General features: G+C 27.7%; 1 protein-coding gene across 1 annotated transcript; it reads right to left on the bottom strand.

Moving 5' to 3' along the window:
- Nucleotides 1-440: 440 nt before the first annotated feature.
- LOAG_18886 (zinc finger protein) lies at nucleotides 441-13,057 on the bottom strand (the record flags this gene model as incomplete). Its single annotated transcript, XM_020451546.1, has 7 exons — nucleotides 441-688; nucleotides 894-1,123; nucleotides 2,084-2,275; nucleotides 5,582-5,702; nucleotides 5,858-5,968; nucleotides 6,162-6,244; nucleotides 12,662-13,057. Coding segments are annotated over 7 exons (1,316 nt in total), but the record flags the coding sequence as incomplete, so codon positions are not given.

The raw sequence follows: 13,057 nt of genomic DNA on the forward strand, positions 1-13,057 counted from the left end.
AAATAATATATATATATATATATATATATATATATATATATATATATATATGTCATTATTAATGATATTATTATTACAATTACGATTATTATATTAGATTGAAAGAAATATATGAAAACTTTACAATTTCGTTTAAAACGGTAGAAAAAAAAATATTAAATGAAAATAAATAATACAAAGAGAAATAAAAAAAAACGACTTAGTATTTAATGTTTTCTTTCCTTATCTCGTCTTCTTTTAAAAGAGTGAGACATTATGACAAAGACATTTTCAATTTTTTTTTCTTGAAAGATTTAACTTTTTATTCGCACTTATTGGTTGAAGTGAATTAGTTGAAAAAATAATACCATCGAAAAAAAAACATCATCTCAAAGATCAATTTCATTGATAAAATGAAATTGAAAGTTTTTTTTTGTAAAGGAAAGATTGTTTTCTCAAACTCTCTTTTGTTTTTTCCTTCTCTCTCCACTTTGTCATTCTTTTTTGTAAAGTATCAGAAATCTTATCAAACGGAAGACTCGCTTAGCATTGCTTTGACTGTTTTTAATTGCTCACAAGCTTCCTCCCTGAACCTTGTTACGGATGAATTAATTCCGGTTTGTAACTGAACCAGTGTATAAATGCTGTTTAATGCCATTTCCAATTGTTTCTCTAACCGCCCAACACGTGTATCCAAACCAGTTAGTAACTGAAATTATTCTTTTTTAAATAAAAAATTTGTTTTTGCTTAATTCAATTAGAAATATCATTGAAATTACTAAAAGTAATTTTTGTTTTCCAAAAAAATCGAAATTTCATAAATAAGAGTTTGCCTTTGCTGAATTTACCTCTTTATTTGTCGTAAATTTACCTTTACGATAAATGATTCAGTCGTTTAGTTAGAAAGGAATTACCTGTTCAACACGTGCTGTACTCTGGGCTGATCGCAATTCACCGATCATTGATTTGATTTCTTTAATTTCCTGATGAACCGGTGCCGATGACGGGTTTTCATTTTGAGAGTTTCCTGGTTCGGCTGAAGTACCACAATCGGAACACTTTTCAGCCTGATCATCAGATGAAATGGAACTACCGGGTGGCGGAAAGCCATGATTCAGTGTCATATGCACTTGCAATGATGAACCTAAAAAAATTAAAACTATCAATTAATATTATCATACCTTATTTTGTTTACTGTTAGACTGAAACTTGCTTTATGTATTTGGTCTAAACTTTTTTCAGCTCCATTTGTTAAATGAATATCGTATCTTTATTAAATGGATTGATTTGACTCTAGCATATGTGATGAAAAACAATTTATTACAATTTAAATGTCATCGCTTTTATGGGAATTCTCTTTTACCTTCCATATAACCATTCTATCATTATTATTTTGTTTAAAACATATACTTTTCTTATTTAAAAATGAATTTTTTTATGTACTTTTCAAAGTATTTATCTAAAAGATTTATTTTTAAAATTGCTATTATTTGTATATAAATTGTCTGGCATAAGCCAGTGAATGATAAAAGATTTGCTTATGTTTAAAATGCTTTTCATTAAAGACATTTTTATTTAGCAATTCCAAAAGTTTAACAATTTAGCAATTTCCTAATGAATTACATAGAACTGTTGATTAAAATGGATTCATAAATAATTGGAATCTGTTTTTTGTGTCCCTCATTTTCTTTTTCGATAGCACTTATAGGAATTGCATAAAATTTATTATTTCATGCAATGCAACAATCTAGGATGTCCATATACAGTAATCCCAAATGGTTTCATATAATTTTCCTAAATGCCAAACAGTCATTCAGGATACCCTCATATATCAGGCTGGAATGTTTGCACATAGTTTTCCGGAATACCCTCATATAAATATTTGGAATATCCTCATATGGTCATTTCTCTCATAGTTATCCAAAATTCCACGAATTATCTTCATGTTTGAAAAAACGAAGAAAAAAAGGAAAAGAAGAATTTATTTTCTGTATAATATGCCAAAATTCAGGAACTATTACTTTTTAAATATTTGCAATAATTTTTATTTTTCTGAGAATTGTAATGCTTCAAAAAAGAATAAGAAAACTGTTTGTAAAGAAACCTTTGCGGAAATGTTTGCCACATTCCGGACATTGAGTTCGTGAATTATTAGCCATACGAGCAATCAGTGAGGTAAGATGCTCATTGGTACTAATATTGTTGAGCGGTGATGACGTACCCTCTTCACAATCCAGTTCACCACCGCCCATTCCAATTTGTTCATCTGTCATCGGATCGGCAGCCGGTTTTTCGCCTATAATCCATTCATATATTCGGTTATAGTTCATTCTTATCAAACTAACTAAATTGAAAACGAAATATGTTTCTTTCAGTTTCCAAATTTTCAAATGATATTCAAAAGAAAAAGAAAATATTTAATCTTCAATTAAAATTGATTAAAATTGAAGATGAAGATGAAAACGATACGAATTTGGTTTTTTATATATTTTTCCAAAGGACTATTCCTCTTTAAAACAATAACATTACTATTTACTGCAAAATAATCAAAAAGCATTTTTGATTGACATTTTCGATTTAATTTATGAATTACACATTGCATTTATGGATCCTTTCATAGTACTTTTATTCACTTCAACTTCACTTTAATTCTTCCATCAGTTTTCCGATTTTTTGTGCTCATTTTGAAGGATTAAAAAAAAATCACAATTATGCATAAATTAGTGAGAGTGAAAAGTAACGTCAATAATCAGTAGAATAATTATTGGAATATTTAAGTAAATAACAAATTGAAATCCATCAACAGTAATGTAATGTATATAATAATTATCAAATTAGCAATTTTTTTCGATACTACATAAGTTTGAGAAATTATAAATAATGTTGTAAAAAAATAAAAATATAATATATAACTAATTCTTCCCTTTAAATTCATTACTAATTCTATAAAACATAATTTATCTATTTTATACTGTAACTTATATTACGACAATTCTAATTAAAATTAACTCGAAAAGTCATGAATACTTCAGTTAGTAGTTATTGCCTGTTGTTATAATATCGAATTACTTCAAACTGTTTTTTACGGAAATTACATCTAATAATTATTTCAGTTTAAATCTCTTCACTTCCTTTATCTTTTCTCTTAAATTATTTTAAGCATCCCTTCTACTGAAACAACATCTACTTCATGATTTTTATCCTTTGATCTAATGCTGAAGAATGTTTAAAACTATCCCACTTTTCATCATATTTTGTAATACAATACAATACAAGATGTTAATGTTGTTGAATGGATCCGTTTTCAACATTAATTACATAATATCTTATTTGATATAGATCAATCTAATTGTATCAAATATCTTGTCAATGATGAATTAATTCGAAAGAATTCACTTTTAATCCTAAATTAGCAGTAACTAAGGAATTTGACAAATCAGATAATCTATCTCTAGTTTTTTTTATCTACTTTAGTTTTTTATATGTTCTTATTCTACTTTAGCTTAATCAGCCCAGATGTATTCTAGCCCAGTTAGTCTGAACTTCGATTTTGGCTTAGCTTAAAGTTAACCCTGTACTTATCCCTTTTGACCAATCGAAGTGTTTGCACCCTTATACTTACGTAATATAACTTGAGTATGCGACCTAATTTTAACTTATTCATACTTACCATCCCATCCTTTCTCCTGCAATTACTTCTCTTAATTATTTCAATATCATAAATCGTACCTTCACATTTGTTTTGTTACTCTACAACGACCACTTTTAACCGAATTAAACTATTCTCTAATTCATCTCAATTCTCATTTCTACCGTATCCAATCATTCCAATGCTTATTCATATGTATGAATCATTATTTCTCATTAATTTCCTTTTTTTTTTTCATTTATTACATTGGAAAATAGAATAAATTTTACAATATATTCATGAGAAATTGTAGCAGCCAAGTAAACATAGTAATGAAATAGTATGCTTTCCGCATATGCCGTAAACTTAAATTTTTATCACCATCTCAAGTTATAAATAATAGGGATACTGTAATTTTTGAATTTTCAACATCATTTCAATTTTTGTAAATTTTTCTAATAAATCTTATCACATATTTAGTTATTTTCTTTTGTTACTTCAGCATTTAATGAAACATTGAGTAAATGATAAGGATTGCCATGAAATAAAGAGGGAGGGGAGGAGAGGAAAAAAAAATCGTATCATTTACTCGAATTATTTCATCACACATACTGTAATGTGAGATGAGGACTGAGCACGTCCTAATTCAACCATATTTACTGAAATGATGTTGACAATGAAGTAAGATGAATAGTTGTGTTGGAAACTTGTTTAATTTTGTTAATTCTACAATATTTCTTATCCTATTCCATTGAGATTTGATAGAACAATTTATTTTTAGAAATTTACTTTCTCATTTATTCGAAATCTTGAAATATCACAATTTTTCATATTAATAACATGAACAGATAACTGGAAAACTTTCATACTTTTAAATGTGATTTAAAAGACCCAAAAAAATTTGTGAAAAAAAAGTTCATAAAAGAAAGTAAAACAAAACGAGATAATGACAAATCTTTTTTTTAGAAGATTTTGAAACATCACTTTATCAACAATTTTTCGTCCTCCCTTATTTCTCTCAATTATTTCTGATATTAAAAAGGAAACATTTTCAACTGTCTTATCATTTTCATAAATTCTATTACATTTTTATTATAAAAGAGTTGTTCAGTTTAGTTTATTATATCAAAGATACTAAAAGAAAGGAAATCAATTCCAATCAGATAATTATTTGATCATATCTTATTCCAATTTATAATTATCCCTTAAAATTTCAATTTGTATATACTTATCATAAACAATCTTGTAGCAATATCCCGAAGGCGTAGACGATTACAACAGTGACAAATGAATCGAAGGTCGGCAACAATCCCACTGCCACTTATTACAATAAATGAGTTGTTCAGTTTGGTTTAAATTTCGTTTCATTTCAAAGAGCTTTTAACTATTTAAACGATTCAATTACACATTAGCACAGTACAAAAGTTTTAAAGGAAGTGATTAGAAGCGAAGAGTCAATTAACTCAGTTAAATCCGATAGCGTAATAGTATCGCCTATCGATTACATATCTCTATGTCCATATGAGTGTGTGTACTTGTCTGTCTGCCTGTCTTTGTATGTTAATGCAAAGTAGTATTGTCATGATAGTGAAAATTGTAATAGTGATTAATTGGTTAATTTAGAAGCCTAAGCATAATAGTATATACTTTAGTGTTAGCATGCATTATACGCATTGACTTATGTTTAACTAAGTAATATTTTTGTGATAAAAATTTCTCAATTTATTTTCTTTTTTTCGCTTTAAAAATACGAATGCAACAAGTTGATTTTATGCTGAAAATTGAAAATAGTTGATGGAAAAGAAATTATAAAGTTAGAATTGTATAGAGGAGTTTATATGAAAATAATTGAAAAATTTTCATTTGATACAAAAAGTTATAGCTCTTAAAGGAATAAGAAGCATTCGTTGAGATTCGTTAAAGTTATAATTGTAATAAACTCAGTAATATATCAGATTTCTACTAATTACTAACCGTGAACCGAAAAAATGGATTCTTCTTCAGGTGAAGTCGACCTGAGATCCATGCTGCCCGTATCAAGGCCAAGAGACATGAATATTGAACGACTTTTATCATTCTCGTCGTCCATTGCCTCCTGAAAATTATTATTTTTTATGAAATTTGAAATTAACCAAAGCATCACGAAAACAAAAAAAAAACAAAGTTATTTAATTTCAAACATAAAATTAAATAAAATTATTCATTTGCAATTAAAGGAAAAATAAATGTGATAAACTAAAATAAAATTACATCTTTCTGTGCAGGTAAATTAAGCGGGTTTTCTGAGGTACCGGAAGTTAATATTATCATTGATTTTTCGAGGAAATCAACAGCTGCCGGATCTTTCACCGATTTCTTACCCTGTAATTAATTTATGCTAAAGTGAATACGGGATGCTCACTTTTTAATTAGAAAAGAAGGAAGTTTGTCAATGATCTGAACGAAATACAGTTTCAAAGAAAATTGTAACATATTTTATATCAAAAATTCTGTTAGGTTTTAAGCAGCTAATCAAGAGAATTTAATTTTTTATAATTTTTAACATGCAGCTAACCTTTTTAATTATAATATCATCTTTACCAATATAAGCATTTTGCTCTTGTTTGTGATGTTTCAAAATATGCTTCGTCAAATTTCCTGAAATGAAGATTCTTCTGTTATCAATTATTTAAATATACCCTTTAAATGCGATATATATCAAGTGATAGATTTGATGAAATAAAAATTGTCGGAAAGCGCATCGACTATTCAGAAAGAAATAAAATTAAAGGAAAAAAAAGATTAAATGATTATTTCCAGCAGAATTAAAAAGATAAATATTGGTGAAGTTTTAAAGATCAAAAGAAAGGAAAAGAATTCAAATTTCGTCAGAATCTTTTAAAATATTCATTTTTGATTGTTTGTTTGTTTTGTGATTCTATCGTGAAGAATTTTGTTAATACAGAATTTTTCCAAACTTCTTATTACTCATTATGAAAGGATAGAAAAAGATTTCGAAAAATAAATTTGAATTTTTTATGCTTGTATAAGATTCCACTAATTGATTATAGTAGATTAAAGTAATAAGGATAAGCTGCAGCGTAGAAAAATTAAATTATATGATTAATTAATTTACTCTTAGACAACTAATTAATTTTTTTCTTTTTTCTGTCTATATCGTACTACTAGGAATATCCGTTCAATTTACGTAACACAAATGCATTACAACGAATGGAAGAGCAGATGTTGCACAAATAAATCACATTATATTTGAATTTCAGTTTTAAATTATAAATTTACTAATTAAAAACTGTGAGTGAGAAAAAAACTAAATAGGAAGAGCCGAAATAAGCGTAAATTTAAAATAATTAGATCCAAAAATATTTCGTGTCCGGAAAATAACTGACATAGTTTGGTCAGTGGATAGTGTATAAAAGAACTTGAATATATGTTAAACTCATAAAATGAATATTGGAAATGAAGTATTCTATTATTAATAAAAGAAGAAATGCTAAATCTGAAAAAAAAAGGTAAAAATGGCAGCAATTTTGAAGTTACATTCTTCAACTGTTTCATAATTGATAATGGTGAAAAAGGAATTGTTAGCATTCATTAAAAGATTAATTAATGAAATAATATAACAACATAATTACTTCTCTCAACCAAATCCGCCTAATCAATAAAAACTTTTTCACTTTAAGATTTAAATTTTCAACTTGAAGATTTTTTATGACAAGCAAGACTTTCGCAATAAAAACAGCAATTACACAAATTCTGCATTTGAGAAGGGTAAATAAAATTTTCTGAAACTTATCATTGAGTAAAACTGTAGAAATGCTATTTATTAATGCAGCATTAAAGTTTTATCCTAGTTGCCAAAATACTGACATACCTACCAATACTGATATACCTACCATTTGTTAAATAAGAATACAGTGTTACAGTATCATAAAATTCACTAATTGTTGGATAAGAATACAGTGTTATATGGGACGGGATATTATTACAGTGTGATGATAGCTTATTATTATCTTCAAAAAGTATCTGCCGTTAATTATCATTTGCAATTAATTTTTTGCTTTTTTTTTCCTCCGTAATACAACAGAGGATTGTCAAGGAATGGATGACCTGATAACCTAAAATATACATGATCTAATAACACTCATTTCGGTAATTAATGGAAGAAAAAAGATCGTACTAAAATATCCAAAAATCTTTGTCACTCGATCACTACAGTTTAATTAAATATGTTATGCAAAGAGATGGGTTATAAAGAGATTTTTAAACTTCATTATCGATTAAATTATCAATCGACAGTTGGGCAACTTCAATGAAGTACTTGAACATTATTAAAATACATGCCATTTTATGGAAAAAAAGCATTATATTTATTATACATCATTATTTATTATTACTATTGTTATCATTATTGCCATTACCATCGTTATCATCATTATCACAATTATCATTGCCATTATCATTGTTATCATATTTATTATTATTACTATTATTACTACCATTATCATTATTATTATTATTATTATTATTATTATTATTATTATTATTATTATTATTATTATTACTATTATTATTATTATTAATAATAATTATTATTAATTGTTATTACCGTTTAACGTATTATAGCAAAATAGAATAACAGAGCGAGAGAAATAATTACTTAAATATTTCATTTAAAAAAGATAGAACAAGAGAAAAGAAACGAAATTTTCAGTAAATACATTTTGATTTTTGTATTTAAAATTAATTTTTCCCAGTGAATTTGTCAGAAATAAATAACATGAAACAGTTTTTGTATTACTTTTCCCCTTTCATCTTGTGTCACATTCATTTATAAGTTTCTTCCTTTTTCCTGCATTGTTTCTAAGTGTTCATTTAACGATGACAAAGTCCAAATCTTATCCGGTCAACATTATTATCACCAAATGGAAATATAATAAAATACAGGTTTCAGACAGAAATTTCTCTTTCTTCCCGATTATCATTCAAACCATCCCCTCTCCACCACCCCAAAATATCGCCAGTACTTTCCACAGCGATGATCGTTTTGTTCTGTCCTGCTTCCTCCCCGTAGTATTGTCATCACCAAAATGACCGAAGGCAAAATTTTTGCATGATGGTAGATGCATGAATGCAAACAAGGAACATAGAAGGAAGGAAATGTAGTAGATGAGATTGTGGACAAAGGACAGGAAATCGCCTGTAGACTGGTGACATTGTCGGTAAATTCTATAAATACGTCTATTTTGTAGATTTACATAAATATGCATGCTTTTATTTTTGTTTTCTAATATATCTATATTAAACTTTTTCAATTAAAAAGATTTCACAAAAATTAGCTATCACTAATGTTGCTGCTTCATCTTATCACTGATTTCATAGATCACAAAAGAAAAAAAAGAATGATTATGTTAATTTTCGGATATCGACGACACCTATGCATGGAATGGAATGACTGGCTGTCAACGCTATTCAAAAACGCTTTCCAGATATTTGTTACATGAACTACAGTTTTATCCCTCTTTTTTCGTCAAAAGTGTTAATCTCCCCAGTCATCTTCAACTTTCCTCCACTATCATCTTCCCCTACCGTCCCTCTCTTCCTATTTCTGTCAGCAGAAAGGGGACACACTGTTATAGCAGGACATTTGATAATGACAATTCTTATTTACAAAACCGGATATATAGATATATACTGGTGAGAATACACGAATTTGATTACATGCAATAAATTGCACAAAAGGCAAATGCACTGTACTTTTTTTTCTTACCGATTATTAGTCTCTCTCCCTCTCTCTGACTATTTCCTGAAATACTTTTCCAGCAATGATCATAAAATGAATGTAAAATAAGCATATTTAATGTCAGTAAAATTTCCAAATAATTAAGACTTTAAAAATTTGAATAAAATTTGCAACAAAAAAACCAATCATTTTTCTCATTGTATTTTCCATTACTTTGTTTCTTTTTCGTATCAATTAATACTGATGAATAGTTATGGATATAATTTGTAATTATTTTCCTCTTTGTTTTAATAACTAGAAATGTAAACTACTGATATTTCATATGAAATTTCAGTATTTTATTTCAATGGGTTAACTTAATCAAATATATATATTTCACAAATTAATATATGAATGAGAAATGTATTAGTTAATACAACAATTAAAGCAATGCTTATTATTTTACTTTTTCGATAATTAATTAAAAAGTTTATCGGATAAGCATTTTCTAGGAGCATAATTTTACTTACTGATTCATTCAAGAAGATATTATTATAGAAAGAGATCTGAACTGAACAAAATCCGGTTCATCTTCAACTCCCATTGAATAGAGCTTATTACTATGACAATTATCATCAACGTAGATAATAATGGCAATTTCTTATTGCTGATCATTCCATCAACTCTTCTTTATTACTCTTATATCAGAATTTTTAGTTTTGGTTAGTTTACTGTACAAAAAAGTTAATGAAAGATGACTGTGGAAAACGATAATCATAATAACGATAATCATAATAAATGATCATAATGATGATAATAATGATAGCAATCATTATGATAATAATAGTAAATAACAAAAGATAAACATAAAGAAGATAATGTTTCTTTTGCTATTAATAATGATGATAATAATGCTAATCGCTATGGAAGAAGCAAATTTTTAAATGACAGGTTTGAAAATCTTGCTGATGGCAATCTTTACAAAACAATAAATTGTTTTAATGATAAACTGATACTGCTACACTCAAATGGAATTTGAATTTTGCAGTTTGAGAGAAATGGAGAACTTATTTATTTCAAAAGTTCAATCAACAATTCGAATAATTTCAAATGGTTTAAAACGACTGGAAATATAAAATTAGATCATAATATCTAAAATATTAGAGTGAAGTCATACGTATCAAAATCTGGTCATTTAGACTAAGTTAATTTAAGCATTTGAGAGCAGATAATTTAACTATCTAGCTGGTAATAGATTATCTAATAGATGATTAAATCATCAAGATGGTAATAACTTAATCATCTAGACGTGACTGACCATCTAAGCACAAATAGACGTAAGTATCAATCTTGATCTATGGGAGATAATTACAAAGAGGATTAAAATATGCAAATTAAAACTTTGGTAACTAGAGTGATATAATTGGCTATGCTATCAGGAAAGAGGGAAGCGCAAACTGTGTCACAAGTTGAGGAATAACAATAATAAAGTGAGAGTAAATGAAATTCGTTCAAATTAGCTGTGATCAAATCTGGAAGTCCTTCAGGAAACTTGCCAATCAATCAGTTTTAAAATTAGAAAGTGTAAGCGAAGTTCAATTAATTCTCATTTCAACAAAATGCTAAGATTAAAAAATCATTTTCCTGTTAATTTAGTGGGAAGAAGAATAAAAGATAGCTATCTCAACACAAAATATAAACAGATATTAACTAACTATCCGTAATAGTGTAATTACTATTAAACATCTGACGATTTTAAATTTATTTGCAAAAAAGTTAGAATTAGCCATAAATGATTATAATAAGCTTTAAAAAAAAAAAGATATCTGAGTGTTGAAGCAAAAAATCTGTCAAATTTTAATTTGGAAAAAAGAGGCGAAAATAATGTTGCATGGTTATAAAAAAAGAAGAGAGAGATGTTGACATTTCTTTCATAAATTGCTTCGCTCTGTTTTAACCCAAAAAAAAGTTAGCTAGGCTGAAAGTTATGAAAAATTGTCTATATGGTTGAAATCAATAAAAACAGAAAGAAAAGAAAGAACCATTTTGAAAAATTTTTCCAGAAATCTTTACAATTTCTCTTGAAGTTAAATTAGAAATGAAATTTTTTCTTTTTTTGATAATTTAAAGAAAAAAATGTTTGCATAAATTTTCGTGAAACATAACTGGCTGCATAATGAATGAAATGGAAAAAGCTGAACAATTAAGGTAAATAAAAAGAATGCATGACAAATAAGACTGTTTTTTTTTTAAAAAAAATCTTATGCTTATTATTTTTGTTAATTACTTATTATTTTTCGTCTTGATTCATTGGTTAATTATGTGTTTATTGCTTTTCTACCTTTGTCACCTCAACTGTTCAATCAATTCTTTTGTGTGAACCACAATTTTATTATTATTTGCGCGTAAACAAGCTAATCTAGTTTACAAATCGAAGTAATCAATGATGAAATTTGCTTAGGCGAAACAAAGCAGTAAACAGCTCGCGGGTAGAATAAAAGATACGTTACCGGTAATGTTTTACCACCAATACCGCCAACGGATCGTTCCCATCAATTCATTAAACTGGATATAGGCTATCCGAAGCCAAAAGAACTCTTTTCATTTGAGAAAAACGATAGAGTTCATTTACATAAATTAAGCAAAATGGAGACAAGAAGGATGGAAAAATTGATATGAGAGTGGATAAGTTCATTTCATGGATGATAGCAACATGGATTTAGACGTTGGTAAAATCACATTAATTGGTATTTTTCAAACAAAATTTAGGATTTTATCCAATGATAAGCTTAAAAAAGGATTAAAAAACGAAAAAGAAAAATATTAACAAATAATAAAGCATAGAATAAAGTTTATGAATTGAATATTTCCATTTTCGAAATTTATTAGTGAAAATTTAATATGCAATTAAATGTTTTACTTCGTTCTTTCTTTTTTTGGTAGAGGAAGAAGAAAAGATTATAGAATGATTACTGATATCTCTGAAATTAGCCAAAGATTTGGTATAGACTAGTAAAAAATAAGGAGAAGTAAGCAATTATCATACATAACAGTTGGAGTAGTACTACTATTATTATCATTTAATCAATCAGTGTGAAAGAAAATTTTAACTTTCATAATAGGGAATTTTAGTGATACATTTGTCAAATTGTTGCTGGAACATTTGGTAAATGCACAATTTTAATGTATCAATATTAAATGAATAGGTGAATAAATTTCTAGCACACTTTGAATTTTCTTATTATCAATTAATTGATCGAAAAAATTAAGGAATCAATCAACGCTAATAAACGAAGATTCTCGGGGGAGGAAGGAAGAAGGAAAAAAGCTCTAACCTTTAAGCCTCGATGATTTGCCACAAAATTTGCAAACATATGGCTTGAGCGCAGTATGTACGGATCGGTGTTCCGCTAAATTAGACCGGAACCGGAATGCTTTGCCGCAAATTTCACAAATAAATGCTTTATCAGTATGGAACATATGCTGATGTTGTTGAAGTAATTTTTGGCTAGCAAAAGTTTTAGGACATAAATTGCAGGTAATCTCGTGAACCTGAGATGATAGACCAGTGATTGAATTTGGCTGAGTTGGTAAAACAATAGCAGAAGGTGGCGGTAATGACGGCGTTGTTGCTGTTGTTATTGTTGTTGCTACTGTTGTTGCTGCCACTGCTGTTGTTGTTGCTGATGATGATGATGATGATGATGGTGATGAAGATGATGATACCTGAT

The sequence above is a fragment of the Loa loa genome (genome assembly GCF_000183805.2).
Source record: "Loa loa unplaced genomic scaffold supercont3.639, whole genome shotgun sequence".
Taxonomy (NCBI): domain Eukaryota; kingdom Metazoa; phylum Nematoda; class Chromadorea; order Rhabditida; family Onchocercidae; genus Loa; species Loa loa.